The sequence below is a fragment of the Notolepis coatsorum genome (genome assembly GCF_963971535.1).
Source record: "Notolepis coatsorum genome assembly, chromosome: 18".
NCBI lineage: Eukaryota > Metazoa > Chordata > Actinopteri > Aulopiformes > Paralepididae > Notolepis > Notolepis coatsorum.
In genome coordinates, this window is record NC_140182.1 from 11,422,144 (window position 1) to 11,437,951 (window position 15,808).

Here is a 15,808-nt window from a genome sequence, read left to right on the forward strand (position 1 = left end):
TAAGGTCCAACATTTTAAAAATAAATGCAAAATAAATGCAACACGCCCAGACATACCCCACGCGAAGGTAAGGAAAAACTCACTAAAACCTAGCAATAGGGGAAAAAAATGCACCACAGGCAATGTGGAGGAGAGAAACCTTAGAAGGGACGTTCAAGGGGGGGATCTCCCTCGATGATAGTAGTGTTGCAGTAAAAACAGGTGTTTGTATTGAGCCGTACTGTGTTTTACCCATTCTCGCAATCTGTTCATAACGTTTTCAATGAATCAATCAACCAGCTGTACCATAGTCTAGTTAGTAGCTGTGCTACTATAGTCTAGTCTACAAAAATTAATTCCAGTGGGGAATCATCGCCGTCATGATAGAATCAACCACCACTAACCAACTATAACTGGAATTGTAATCTAAGTAGTCTATATAAAAACAGGAATCAAACTGGCAACAGAAAAGGTCAAAAGGAACACAGTGTCCAGATGATGCGCGTCTCGGTCTCCACGGCCGCGTTCTGCCGCATCATCCCTGCCGCCCCGGTGGCGGTCACGTCACGTCACGTGTCCTGGCCTGTGCCGTGGACGTGACACCGCGCACACGCACCCCGCTCCTTTAAATACCGGGGCTCCGCCTCCCTCAGCCGCCACTGCATCCATTCGTCAGGTCGAAGGAACAACCAAACATTCCAGCTCCCCGGTGTTTTTGTGCATCACTCCACTAAACAACAAGGTGAGATGATCGATGTGGCTGACAGGAAGGGAAATACTGATCATCTGATTATAATCTGTTGAAAAGTTGTAGTTTATATAAACCTGAGTATTTATTGTTTCCAGATAATTAATTTGACTGTAAGTTAATCGATGACAGCTGCACGTTGTTGCGGGACGCGCTGGGTGAACTTGACGCGCCTTAATTGTTGCGAATCAAGTGTCTGATGACGTGATCGATCAGGATCATTGAACTTCGAGCATGGTGCGGAAAGGGGCGTGTCTCGATAATCAAGACTATTGATTTGTTACAACAGAACACAAGGAAAACTGCAGATGGAATGGAACCCTAACTTAATAACAATGATTATTGTGTGACCATAGATAGACCATAGATAGGCCTCTTGTGTTTATATTGATGGTGCAACAGGGTGAGAGACGAGTTTCACAACTTCGCTGCTGTATAATAATACAGATAGACGTTGTCTTGGACTGACTGGTACGTCTGTAATTAAAGAATATATCTTGTGTAATTACAGCCTGATATTTTAATTATTTACAGACATGCATACCCATCAGTGTACAGCCTATTAATATAGTTTTAATTTCCGTGGTAGGCTGTGGACATGTAGGCAGTATAGGGTTGTCAAAGATTGCCTTATTATTTAATGCTCCGAGCACATCCCTGGTCTGACATGCGTCTTGATTGTATGTTGTTTCGGAGAGGTTCTGCTCTGAGAAGGTTCTGCGCCTCTGGGTACAAATTATGAGTTATGAATTATTCGAGAACCAGTGGCGGACGTGACTCTGCTGCTGTTCGTGACTTGGGTCTGCAGACCGCAGTGCATCCTGGGAGTCGTAGTCCCATCTACGAGCCACACCCACTCCAGCTATGTTTAATCATCCACTAGCCTGTAATAATGGTGTCATGTGGAAAATTAGACCAGTTAATCAAGATATTCAGCAAAGATCCCTCCTTGATTTGAGGAACTTTAATGATTTACTGTGAGCTGTCCATCCAGCAGCCTTGTTGTGGATGTGTTGTCTATTATTATGGCCACCTGTTGACAGTCTGCTAAATTCATACACTTATCAAAAATGCTCATAATGCTAGGTGAGATGTTTTTCCTATTGGTAGCGTGCTGTTGAAACTTGTGAGGTGGATTTTTTATTTATTTTTTAACAGCATAAAGCAGATAAGTGCTGAATGTAACTGGGTGTCTGTCTCATTGCTTGTGTAGTGGTGTAAGAGAGCTCCCAGTCACCTGCTGTGGAGTGATATGAATGACCTATGGAATAGTAATGTTTGACATTTGACTCCCCCTAGCTCCTACCCCCTAACTCCTACCTCCTAGCTCCCTGGGCACTCGAGAGGCCTGGTGTTTCTCAAGTAAATGTCACAGTGAACGGAGGGACATTGATATTGCTGGTGTGCAGAGTGGCTCAAGTGGTAACAGGTGCCAGAGATTATCATAGTACACAGTGTACTCCTTCTCTGTCTCTATATGTCTCTGTCTTTCTCTGTCTCTATGTGTCTGTTCTCTGTCTATATGTCTCTCTGTCTGTGTCCTCTTTCTCTGTTTCTATATGTGTCTGTTCTCTGTCTCTATGTGTCTGTGTCCTCTGTCTGTCTATGGCAAGTTGATGTTGGTCGATGAGCAGCCTGACAGCCCGTGGATAGAGGCTGCTGGTCAGTCTGCTGGTTCCGGACTGGATGGATCTATACCTTCGACCAGAGGGCAGCAGTTGAAATAGATGGTGTGCTGGGTGGTACTGGTCTTGTAAGATGTTATTTATACGCCGTAGGCAGCGGGAGGTAAAGACTGTGGAGATATCTGGGAGGCTAGCTCCAGTGATCCTCCTTGCAGCCTTGACCACTCTGTTTTCCTTTTTGATAGTTTTCCTTTTTGTTTTCTTATAATTTGGTTTAGTCCAGTGTGGTTTCCGTCTGGTGGCTCTGCTTGCGTTTGTGAGCAGAGTCTCAGAACCATCTGGCTGAGCGGGCATCTCTCTATGGTCTCTCTGTAGGTGAGGGCTTTGTTCTGGAGTGTGTCTGGGTCACTTTCTTTTAGGTGATTATAGAATTTAAATGCTCTTTTTTGGATTTTGATAATTAGTGATTATCTTCCTAGTTCTGCTCTGCATGCGTTTGGTGTTTTCCGTTGGGTGCGGAGAATGGATTTGCAAAATTCTGCATGCAGAGTCTCAATTTGGTGTTTGTCCCATTTTGTGAAATCTTGGTTTGCAAGTGGGCCCCAGACCTCGCAACCATACAGGGAAATGGGTTCTATGACTGAGTCTAATATTTTGAGCCAGATTTGGATTGGAATGTTTAACTTTATGTTCCTTTGATGGCATAAAAGGCCCTTCTTGCTTTGTCTCAGGTCGTTCATAGCTTGGTTGAAGTTCCATGTAGCACTGATGTTTAGGCCGAGATGGGTGTAGTTCTTTGGTGTTCTAGGGCAATTGTATCTAGGAGGAATTTGTGTTGTTGTAGGCTGGGCCTTTTTTGGAATATCATAACTTTAGTTTTGGTTAGATTTACTGTCGGTGCCCAGGTCTGGGAGAATTTGTGCAGAAGATCAAGGTGCTGCTGTAGCCCTTTTGTTGGAGACCGCAGCACCAGGTCATCTGCAAACAGTAGGCATTTGACTTCGGTGTTTGCTAGGGAGATGCCAGGTGCTGCAGTTTGTTCCAACGTTTTTGCCAGTTCTCTCTCTCTCTCTCTCTCTGAACATCTCACATTCAGTTCTTGTAGCTCCTGGTAATCCTGTTCTCCAGCCCCGTTACACACACACACATGTGCAGGCTGATTTGTGCAACACACTACACGCACCTTCCCTCTGCTGTAACAGGAAGTGGGTTACCAGACCTTTTTTAAACGGTAATCCTCTCTCCGCTGCACGCTGACGTGGGGTCCTTGCTGCAAGGGGGCGATCCTCCAAGCCCCCGCAGCTTTAGAAGCTCTCCCTTCGGGGTCAGTCACGGCAGGCAGTAAGTCTATACTATCCTCCTCGGAGGTAGACATAACTGGATAATAGGTGCGATTATCCTCCTCACTGTCCCACACTTGACGTAGCCTGCGGTGTTGCGTGTGCTAAGTCATATGGGAAAGTGGTCTTAAATAGCCCTTCCTAGATGGTATTAAAGTGCATTAATCCTCTTCGCCTCGACACTACGTGCTGGTGTCCATGCAACACTGGGGGAGCGGCCTAGTCATGGTGGTGATGATGAGAGGACTGGTTCACGTCCGACTCGACCCGAGGCAGCTGTTTCCCCTGTTCTCAACCAGGAAGTATAAATAGGGCTGCGACGTGACGTCATCCGGGAGAATGATCTGTCTTCACCGCCCCGTGGCGGTGGTTGCCGTGGAGACTCAGGGTTGCTGTCAGTCAGGGAAGTCATAAGGGGGAAGTGGTCAGGGTTGCCTGCCACCTATGAACATCATTTACACACTAGTCTTAATTTACAAGGCGTTGTCATCGAGACGCTGAACCTGAAGGGTTTCAACAGCTGGAGAGAAACCCTTCAATGCTGGATTAAGAGGTGAATCCTCTGCAAGAGGAGGGTGGAGAGGGAGAGGAGAGATGGCTGGAGGGGGGAGAGGAGAGATGGAGGGGGTGGAGAGGAGAGATGGCTGGAGAGGGGAGAGGGCTGGAGGGGGGAGAGGAGAGATGGCTGGAGGGGGGAGAGGAGAGATGGAGGGTGGAGAGGAGAGATGGCTGGAGAGGGGAGATGGCTGGAGAGAGGAGGGTGTAGAGGGAGAGGAGAGATGGGAGAAGAGCAAGCTGGAGGGAGAGGGGAGAAGGCTGGAGAGGGGAGAAAGCTGGAGGGCGTAGAGGGAGAGGAGAGGAGGCTGGGATGCACGTCTGGTCCAGTCGTTCAGAGAGCTGATGACGCTGATGTAGAGTACTGCACAGTCCTGCGTGGACCATTCTTTTTAACCCCGCCTCTGCCCTCATCACTCTTTAGATGCAAAACCGCTTCTATGACGTCAATGTCACTACAGTAAAGGCTTGTTCCAACTGCCTCCAGCCAAGTCCAGCAGTGCGGCTGCAGTACCTGGTGTAGCAACGGTGAGAACGAACCGTCACTTACTCACGGTTCGCCACTCTGCCCCCTAGGGGTGGCTCACGGGACACGCCACTCTTGTGTAAGACTGGTTTGTTCCACAAATCTGTGACGCTGCGTTTCCTCATTCAATCTTCCTCTGGATCACTCACTTATGACCCCCCCCCCCCCCCCCTCTCTCTTCCTCAGATGACCACCAAGGAGAAGCTCATCACCCATGTGATGAAGGAGGAGCCTATTGGCTGCAGGAACAAGGTCACCGTTGTGGGCGTCGGCATGGTGGGCATGGCCGCTGCCGTCAGCGTCCTGCTCAAGGTAAGATGGAGGGATGTGGAGAGGAGGAGGTGGAGAGGGAGGGATAGAATATAGAGCAACCCATCAGTTACTAGTTACTTTGAAGAAAAAGATGTATGAAGATTATATACTTTCAGATTTGAAGCATGTGAACTTCAAGAGGACTTTTTTTTTTTATCAGAGCAGCATAACTGGACCACATACCACTTTAACATAACCTTTAATCAGAGCAGCATCACTGGACCACATACCACTTTAACATCACCTTTAGAGATGTAGAATGCATACTTTTACTTTAGATACTTAAGTACATTCAATTGCAAATACCTCTACTTTTACTCAAGTATAATTTGAATGGATGACTTTTACTTTGACCAGAGTACTCGTGTATCTGGGTATTTCTACTTTTACTTGAGTAAAAGGAATGGTGAATTTCCCTCGGGATTAATAAAGTACTTCCTATTCTATTTCGGGGGAGAGATTTGGGGGGAAACCCTGGTGTCTCTGTTGTCATGGTAACCGAGTGTGTGTCCCCCTCCCCTCAGGACCTGTGTGACGAGCTGGCCCTGGTGGACGTGATGGAGGACAAGCTGAAGGGTGAAGCGATGGACCTGCAGCACGGATCCCTCTTCCTCAAGACGCACAAGATCGTGGCCGACACGGGTGGGTGGCGGCGGGAGCCTCCGTTTGGAGGACGCCTCCTTGGCGCGGTCGTCTCATACCGACACGCGCGTAGAAGATGGGAATTGCATTTGTGTCTTATCTATTTGCTTTAGGGCTGACCCCTATTAGTCGACTAAAGGAGCCGTAGTCGACTAGCCAACCTCTTAGTCGAATACAAAAAAATATATATATATTAAGCGTGGCTAACGCTAATGGCACGCATACCAGAGGCTAACTGCCTACGAAAACAGGCACAGAAAGAGGATTTCACCATCTAATGAACACACTAGACTAGACAAATATCAAGATGTATCCATCAGTGGACCAATTGCATGCTTTTGCAGAGAACAAGAAGCCTTCAGTCGACTCCTTCAGACATTAAGCACCCCCCACAGCCCAAATGGAATGATACAACATTTTTAATTAAAAAAAATATATATATATTAAAAATATTATATTTTTATTTAATTTTTTAGTCGACTAACTGCAAATGTTGGCCAATCATAGTCGACCATCCAAATCCTTAGTCGGGGACAGCCCTTTTGCTTTATTATATTATTAATTCATATTCATCATTGTAATGTGGCTTCAGCTCCAGTTTAACCCTGTGATGTTGTGACTTTGAGTCAGTGGCTTCGGCTCCAGTTTAACCCTGTGATGTCCCCCCCCCCCCCCCCCCCCTCCAGACTACGCCGTGACTGCCAACTCCAAGGTGGTGGTGGTCACAGCGGGGGCTCGTCAGCAGGAGGGCGAGAGCCGTCTGAACCTGGTGCAGCGCAACGTCAACATCTTCAAGTTCATCATCCCCAACATCGTCAAGCACAGCCCCAACGCCATCCTGCTGGTGGTGTCGAACCCAGGTGCGTTAAAACCTCTGACTAACCCCAGTCTCTCCCCCCCCCCCCCCCCCCCCTCCCCTCTCTCCCCCCTCCCCTCTCTCCCCCCTCCCAGTGGACATCCTGACCTACCTCTGGTTAAACCTCTGACTAACGCTCCCTCCCCCTCTCTCTTCCCCTCCCAGTGGACATCCTGACCTACGTGGCCTGGAAGCTGAGTGGGTTCCCCCGTCACCGTGTGATCGGCTCCGGCACCAACCTGGACTCCGCCCGCTTCCGCCACATCATGGGCGAGAAGCTGCACATCCACCCGTCCAGCTGCCACGGCTGGGTGATCGGAGAGCACGGCGACTCCAGCGGTACTGACCTCTGACCTGTCTGTATACTGTATAACCTCCATCTACGGCAGGCGTTGGTCCGACGTGATGAGTCGTTAAAGTGTAAAGGCACCGGTTATAATTGGGTTTAAACCAGCCTACAACATCACACAGTACTTTGCTTTTAAGAAGGTAAAACAGTGCCCCCCCCCCCCCCCCCTGGGCTAAGCTGTCAAGATAGGAATGACTGCTTGCTAGGCTGATTTGAAAACTTTATTAACAGATTGTAGAATGGGTATAATACAGTATGGCTCAATACACACAATTGTTAAGGGGATGCAGAGAGACTTTCGTCTTGTTTACATCAGGGTCCCCCATTTTCAATTCATAATTACATTTATGACGTACACAACTACTGGTTGCATGGCAACTAGGCATCATGTGAGTAGTCATGTATGACCTGAGAGACGTATTTCATCATTGATTGCAGGTACGCTAGCTCGTGATTTCAGCGATTGACATTTTTTGCAAGATCGAAAGTTTGGTCTTAGTAAAAGTTTGTGTTGTGGCCCTCAATCCAATGTTGGGTTTTTACATTTATTTACCCGGGCAAGTAAGAACAAATTCTTATTTTATTTATTGTGAAAAGTAATTAATTCCACAACAAGAGATATGTAATGTTAATTACCTGAAATTAATCCGTTTTTTGGGGGGGGGAAACCCTGCATATATCGGTATCGGAAATTAAGAGTTGGACAATATCGGTAAAAAGCCAATATCGAACATCCCTAATCTTATGTTTTTCTCCCCCCCCCCCCCCCCCCCCCCCCCTCTCCAGTGCCCGTGTGGAGCGGCGTGAACGTCGCCGGTGTCTCCCTGCAGGCCCTGAACCCCCACATGGGCGCCGAGGGTGACAGTGAGAACTGGAAGGACGTGCACAAGATGGTGGTCGATGGGTGAGTTTGATGAACGGATCTACAGTTCTTCCTCGCACTGCAGAGTACAGACGGCGTGCTGGTGGTGGGGAACTCCTTTAAACTCGCTCCTCGTAGACTGTACCCTTCAGCTTCCACCCAGTAAATGGAAGGGATATGTGGAGCGGCAGTGGCTCGGGAGGTAGAGCAATCCCGAGGTTCCCTGTTGTTCGATTCCCGCTCCTCCCGGGAAGCGTGTCGGAAGTGTCATTGAGCAAAAACCACTTAACCCCTAACTGCTCCCGATGAGCAGGTCGGCTATATTGTCATGACTTCTCGGGAACAGGACTGCACAGACTAACGTACATCATGCCAGTTAGGGTACCTTGTAGTGTAATGTATACTGCACCTTGTGTACACCATTTATATATATATATTAAAATTATTTATTGCAACGTATAATATAACCGATGGGGCATACAGACCCTCATCTGCACCTCGTTTACACCATTTAATTTTTAGTTAATTATATTGTTTACATCTTTCATTTCTCATATTGTTATATTCAGATCAAATTGTATTGCCTATATTTATGTCTTTCTACTATCACCCTGCCCATACCTGTACCCCCCCCCCCCCTCCCCCACGCTGCTATGACGCCTGAATTTCCCCCCAAGGGATCAATAAAGGAATATCTTAATCTTATCTTATGATCTACTGATCTAGTGCCCATTTTACATCACATGGTTTAAGGGGAGATTAAAATCTTAAACTTATCTAAATGTTCCTCAGCCCTGTGGACTTTAATAATAAGTGAGTGACTTAGTGTGCCACCGCAGCCCCATGCGTGTTTTATCGCATACCTGCTGAAAACCATTGTGTTGCCACAACACAACAAACACAATCCCTGATCCAGTAAGCTCTGCACTCACAATGCACTCCAGTCCCTGCCTGCCTGCTGGCCTACAGCGTGGCTGGGACCCCCCCCCCCCCCCCCCAGGGTAGCCCCTTTCGGGACTGATGCGCAGAGTGAATACACCGTCCCTTATACCTCCATTGAAAAATCCTACAATTTAAGTCCGTCTCTCTTTTCTCTATCAAAACGCTTGGCGTACAGGTGTCTCAAAGAAATCAAAAAGCTTGGCGTTGCTAATAAACATTTTTAATATTTTTTAGAAACTAGTCAACACGGCTCAAAACGTGATCACAGCGCAGGCGCATCAGGCACCCAAAGCTGGAATTTGAGCCGTGTTGACCAGTTTCTAATTAAAAAATTATAATTTTATTAACAACGCCGAGCTTTCAAACCCTAGCGTTTGTCTGTCCGGAACCCTCATGCAACTGAGTACCTTGATACCTGTACGCCAAGCGTTTTGATAGAGAAAAGCGAGACCGACTTTAATTGTAGGATTTTTCAATGGAGGTATAAGGGACGGTGTATTCCTTCGGTGCATCACAGTCCAGAATGGGGCTACCCCCCCCCCCCCCCCCAAGGGACACATTACAGCCTCTGGCTGTGGCCCCCCCGGAACACAGCTCCCTAACTCTCCCACCAAACGGTGATCGTGCCTGTAGGGGTCATTATTCTCAGTCTGCCGCCGTGTTAATGACTTGGAGATAATTGAAGATGCAGATCACATCTATATCTACTGTATATAAATGGTGTGTTTTTATATAGCGGCTTTTATCCAAAGCGCTTTACAATTCGACTCACACATTCACTCAGACGGTGAAGGCGACCATGCAAGGTGCCAACCTGCTCATCGGGAGCAGTTAGGGGTTAAGTGTCTCTGCTCAAGGACACTTCGACACGCTGCCCGGGAGGAGCGGGAATCGAACCCGGGAACCTCCGGATTACCAGACGACCGCTGTAGCTCCTGAGCCACTGTCGCCCCTCATGTGATAGTGACCTGCCCTTACTGTAACCTTTGACCTGCCCTTACTGTAACCTTTGATAATGTCACACCGTCGTTCAGGAGTTTGCCCTGAACTCCTTTTACATTTGCCAAGTCTTTTGGGAAGGTCAGCTGTTTATTATAGCTTGGTCATTGGCAAAGGTCATTGGGATTGGGATTGGCAAAGGTCAGGCCTGAACTGAAAGCAGCAGAAGGTGGTGGAGGGGAAGGAAGCGCTTCACTCACGGCTCAGAAGAAACGTGGTGAAAACCAATTGACTGTTAATTGTATTTATGGTGATTGCAGTGAGTGCTGCTCAGGAAGCACTATTTATTTGATTTTAATACTTTATATACTAATAAGTATCTTGTACAATATCATCCTAACTAAGGATGAGATTGTTGATGATGTAATTGATGTTGATAATGATGTAATGTATTGAATATTGTAAGTGCTGGACCCCAGGAAGAATAGCTTTTGTCGAGTGCAAAAGCTAATGGGGATCCTAAATAAACATAAACGCAACTCTCCTTGGGGTCCCGTTCTGACCGCATGTGTCTCTCTGCCTCCGTCTCTGTCTCTCTGTCTGTCTCTCTGTGCTCCAGTGCCTATGAGGTGATCAGGCTGAAGGGCTACACCTCCTGGGCCATCGGCATGTCCGTGGCCGACCTGGTCGAGAGCATCCTGAAGAACATGCACAAGGTCCACCCTGTGTCCACCCTGGTCCAGGTGAGGCTCCGCCTTTTTTAATGGGTCAAGGATATTTGTAAATGGACTGCAAATGTATTGTCGTCATGCAGCACAAGTACAGTACAACGAAAACACGTTTTTCATCCAACCAGAGTGCAAATGTAACGGTAAAGTGCAACAGTAATATACAATGTACAAGTGATTAAACTGGGTATAACATATATTCATTAGTACTACACAGAGTATAGTGCTAATCAAATGTATGTACAGAGTTGTCGTATTAATATGTACAGGTGTAAAGACACTATGGTAGTAACTAGTACGTCATACTGGCGAGCAGTGTAACTAGTAAGAGTAATTAAGGGGTATCTACAGATATGTAACAAGGGTTATATGCAGGTATGTACAGATATATATATATATATATATATATGAAACGGATGGTACCGCGAGGCGCGGTCACGATGGACTTCAGGTGTTGTGAAGTGACTGGGGCGAGTAGCGGTGCTCTGGGTTCAACTCACTCTCATCCTCAAAAGACGCATAAGACACGTTGCAAAGCAGTGAGTTCACTTCTTGGTATAGAGGTCTGTGCTGTCGACCCGTGGTGGTGCAGCAAGACCACAGGTTCGAAACTCCCTCGGGGCATCGAAGTTTTAAGGTGACGATATGACAACCGTTACATATATATATATAGTACAGCATGATTGTACATGCAGAGTTGTATAGGTTATGCAAATGTATAGAGATAAACAGACGGAGATAGACGAATGACAACAGAGATGGACAAAAACACAACAGACAGAGATAGACAAACAGTCCCCAGCTGTTCCTCACCTGACCCCTCTGCCCCCCCCCCCCCCCCTCTCTCAGGGCATGCACGGCGTGAACGACGAGGTGTTCCTCAGCGTCCCCTGCGTCCTGGGCAACAGCGGCCTGACCGACGTCATCCACATGACCCTGAAGCCCGACGAGGAGAAGCAGCTGGTGAAGAGCGCAGAGACCCTGTGGGCCGTCCAGAAGGAGCTCTCCTTGTAAAATAACCTCCCCCCTGACCTCTGACCTGCCAAGCCACGCCCCCCCCCCCCCCCCCCGAGACCCTGTGGGGTCGTCCTAGTTCCTCCTTCCATGACTGAATCCCCCCCCTGAAGCAGACCTCGAAGCCGTAGCCCTTATAGCACACTTCGTCCTCCCTGTGTACAAAGATCTCACAAGGCATTGGGCATAATGGTGTAAATTGTGTGTATTTTACGTTTCGTATGTGCGATTCTACATTGTTCTATTGCTGCTGTGATGAGGTGGCTGTTTTTTTTTGTTTTCGCACGGAAATCTCCCAGAGTTTGATGGGGACGTTCTGTTCTCTCTAGACAAGAGGGCTTCTCTATTCTCGACCACCTGCCATAGCGACACTTGAGCATAACCCCCCCCCCAGGCCTATGTCCTGTGACACCAAAGTACCTTAACTCTGTATAGACACACATAACGGCAACCGTCGGTTCTCACCGGTCGGTGCTGAAGCCCGCCTCTTTGTACACAAACTTAACGTTGAATGCACTGCGAAAGGCACGTTCTACTACGGTATCGGTACCAGGTGACTCCCAGGTGAGGTCCTTTAGCTAATGCTCACGTTGTGTTTCAACACGAGGATGTATTCTTCTTCTGGTGATATTGGTAATTAAGTGGATGAAAATCTGACTTTACGAGTGGAAGAGCGAACCGATGGGGGAAATGATTAATATTTTCAATGGAAATTCTCACTTTTTTTCATTTTCCCTTCTTGATTTATTATAATTTCTCCGTCTGGCTCCTGAGAAGCCCTTAAGCAGACGAGCTCTGTGTCGATGGAAAAAAGCTCTTGTGGTGTTTTAGGCGACGTGTTCTGTGTTCAGATTCACCCGCCTCCTCTACTGCACTCGTCACGGCAGCTGGATTGTTGCTGCTTATCTGCTCTGCCACCAAATAAACCTACGAGGACGATGAAATGAAACCCATGTCTCTTCTGTCTTTGTATTCGATTCTTGATTGATTACTTTATTAACAGATTGCAGAATGGATACAGTACGGCTCAATACACACAATTGTTAAGGGGATGCAGACCAGAGAGAGACTTTCGTCTAGTTTACATCAGGGTCCCCCATTTTCAATTCATAATGACATACGCAACATACAGATGTATATTATGACATGCAGGTATACAGTACTGTTGCATACAAGATATGCAAATATACAGTAGTTAAACAGAGATCGTAACAGAAAATATATACATATGAGGGGGAGGAAACTACATGGGGGGGCCATACAGATATATATATCATGACATTTATGACAATACATGACATACAGTTCTAATGTGTTGTCATCATGCAGCACAAGTACAGTACAACGAAAATAAGTTTGGCCTCCAACCAGAGAGCAGATATAACAGTAAAGTGCAACAGTTATACAATGTAGAGGTGATAGTCCAGTTGCCCTACCTCAAGCCCCACCCTCTTTTCCTGATGGGAATTGCATCTCTCTCTCTTATATTAGATTGAAAATGTATTGTCATCATGCAGCACAAGTACAGTGCAACAAAAATATGTTTGGCATCCAACCAGAGTGCAGATGTAGCGGTAAAGTACAATAGTAATATACAATGTACAGGTGATTAAACTGGGTATAAAATATAGAAATGAATACTACTGAGTGAGTAGTGCTAAGCAGATGTATGTACAGAGTTGTATTCATATAAGTAAGACAGTATGACTACTACTGAGCGGCAGCGTAAGAGTAGGATATGTAGATATATAGTAAGGGACTATGTGCGACGGGTGAGGATGGGTATATGTGTGAATAAATATATATATATAGTATACACGGCATTATAGTGCATGCTATCATACAGAGCTCCCCTACTGTTCCCTCTCCCCTACTGTTCTCTCTCCCCCTCCCTACTGTTCTCTGTTCCCTCTCCCCTACTGTTCTCTGTTCCCTCTCCCCTACTGTTCTCTGTTCCCTCTCCCCTACTGTTCTCTGTTCCCTCTCCCCTACTGTTCTCTGTTCCCTCTCCCCTACTGTTCTCTGTTCCCTCTCCCCTACTGTTCTCTGTTCCCTCTCCCCTACTGTTCTCTGTTCCCTCTCCCCTACTGTTCTCTGTTCCCTCTCCCCTACTGTTCTCTGTTCCCTCTCCCCTACTGTTCTCTGTTCCCTCTCCCCTACTGTTCTCTGTTCCCTCTCCCCTACTGTTCTCTGTTCCCTCTCCCCTACTGTTCTCTGTTCCCTCTCCCCTACTGTTCTCTGTTCCCTCTCCCCTACTGTTCTCTGTTCCCTCTCCCCTACTGTTCTCTGTTCCCTCTCCCCTACTGTTCTCTGTTCCCTCTCCCCTACTGTTCTCTGTTCCCTCTCCCCTACTGTTCTCTCTCCCTCTCCCCTACTGTTCTCTGTTCCCTCTCCCCTACTGTTCTCTGTTCCCTCTCCCCTACTGTTCTCTGTTCCCTCTCCCCTACTGTTCTCTGTTCCCTCTCCCCTACTGTTCTCTGTTCCCTCTCCCCTACTGTTCTCTGTTCCCTCTCCCCTACTGTTCTCTGTTCCCTCTCCCCTACTGTTCCCTCTCCCCTACTGTTCCCTCTCCCTCTCCCCTACTGTTCCCCCTCCCCTACTGTTCTCTCTCCCCCTCCCCTACTGTTCCCCCTCCCCTACTGTTCTCTCTCCCCCTCCCCTACTGTTCTCTCTCCCCCTCCCTACTGTTCCCCCTCCCCTACTGTTCTCTCTCCCCCTCCCTACTGTTCCCCCTCCCCTACTGTTCCCTCTCCCTCTCCCCTACTGTTCCCTCTCCCTCTCCCCTACTGTTCCCTCTCCCCTACTGTTCCCTCTCCCTCTCCCCTACTGTTCCCTCTCCCCTACTGTTCCCTCTCCCTCTCCCCTACTGTTCCCCCTCCCCTACTGTTCCCTCTCCCTCTCCCCTACTGTTCCCTCTCCCTCTCCCCTACTGTTCCCTCTCCCCTACTGTTCCCCCTCCCTACTGTTCCCTCTCCCCTACTGTTCCCTCTCCCCTACTGTTCCCTCTCCCTCTCCCCTACTGTTCCCTCTCCCCTACTGTTCCCTCTCCCTCTCCCCTACTGTTCCCCCTCCCCTACTGTTCCCTCTCCCTCTCCCCTACTGTTCCCTCTCCCTCTCCCCTACTGTTCCCCCTCCCTACTGTTCCCTCTCCCCTACTGTTCCCCCTCCCTACTGTTCCCTCTCCCCTACTGTTCCCCCTCCCTACTGTTCCCTCTCCCCTACTGTTCCCTCTCCCCTACTGTTCCCTCTCCCCTACTGTTCCCTCTCCCCTACTGTTCCCTCTCCCCTACTGTTCCCTCTCCCCTACTGTTCCCTCTCCCCTACTGTTCCCTCTCCCCTACTGTTCATACAGAGCTAAGAGTTATGTGCAGGTGTACAGCAAGTCACATTATGCAGGTATATTCAGACAAATATGGGTATATATGCGGTAATATAAAGATATAAATGTAAACATGTGGTGTATATACTAATTAGGTTTGTCTTTTTACACAAACCAAGGAATCTATAAAAGAAGGAAGGGTCATCGTGTCACTGTGTAGCGCATGAACGCACATTGGTGCAACGTGTGGAAACGTTGGGTCCGGCCGTCTCCTCGTTCGTGACGTTTAAACGTTACCTCGGGTGTCCGAAACCTCTGCGATGTTTTGCGTTGTTAACTAGCTAACGTTTGATATATTGGTTGATGTATATTTCATCAGATAGCTGGTATATATATAGAATTTTAATACAGACTTCAATAGAACTGACACCAGAGGTCTGGCACCAAGCAAGAGCATAGAACACTGGTGTTCTGACGTGATGACCCTTCCTTCTTTTATAGTTTCCGTGACGCAAAAACAATTGCCAAATTGCAATATAATAATACATAACTTTTACACATGAATTACATACTTTTAAAGAAAAGAGAAACCGTGTCTGTGACTTGTTTAAAACATGGGACACCCTTTCTGCAGTATTGCCAACAAGATGCCCAGGATAAGCAAGGAAAGGTTGACGGATGTTGTCAAGACCCTTTAATGCTCTGTGTTTATCCAGAGGACAGACCCTTTAATGCTCTGTTTATCCATAGGACAGACCCTTTAATGCTCTGTATTTATCCAGAGGACAGACCCTTTAATGCTGTGTTTATCCAGAGAGACCCTTTAATGCTCTGTATTTATCCAGAGGACAGACCCTTTAATGCTGTGTTTATCCAGAGAGACCCTTTAATGCTCTGTATTTATCCAGAGGACAGACCCTTTAATGCTCTGCAGTGTTTATCCAGAGGACAGACCCTTTAATGCTGTGTTTATCCAGAGAGACCCTTTAATGCTCTGTATTTATCCAGAGGACAGACCCTTTAATGCTCTGCAGTGTTTATCCAGAGGACAGACCCTTTAATGCTCTGCAGT

General features: G+C 47.4%; 1 protein-coding gene across 1 annotated transcript; it reads left to right on the forward strand.

Annotated features, from left to right (window-relative positions):
- The first annotated feature begins 628 nt into the window (after positions 1–628).
- ldha (lactate dehydrogenase A4) lies at positions 629–12,366 on the forward strand. The gene is made up of 8 exons (XM_084334246.1): positions 629–721; positions 4,960–5,085; positions 5,610–5,727; positions 6,414–6,587; positions 6,749–6,922; positions 7,719–7,836; positions 10,295–10,418; positions 11,253–12,366. The coding sequence occupies exons 2-8, from the start codon at positions 4,960–4,962 to the stop codon at positions 11,415–11,417; spliced, it is 999 nt and encodes a 332-aa protein (XP_084190372.1). The 5' UTR covers positions 629–721; the 3' UTR covers positions 11,418–12,366.
- The last annotated feature ends 3,442 nt before the right edge of the window (positions 12,367–15,808 follow it).

Coding starts and splice junctions, on each gene's coding strand:
- ldha (XM_084334246.1), top strand. CDS start 4,960: ATGACCACCAAGGAGAAGCTCATCACCCATGTGATGAAGGAGGAGCCT. Junction 5,086..5,609: donor CCGTCAGCGTCCTGCTCAAG/GTAAGATGGAGG, acceptor CCCTCCCCTCAG/GACCTGTGTGACGAGCTGGC. Junction 7,837..10,294: donor CACAAGATGGTGGTCGATGG/GTGAGTTTGATG, acceptor TCTGTGCTCCAG/TGCCTATGAGGTGATCAGGC.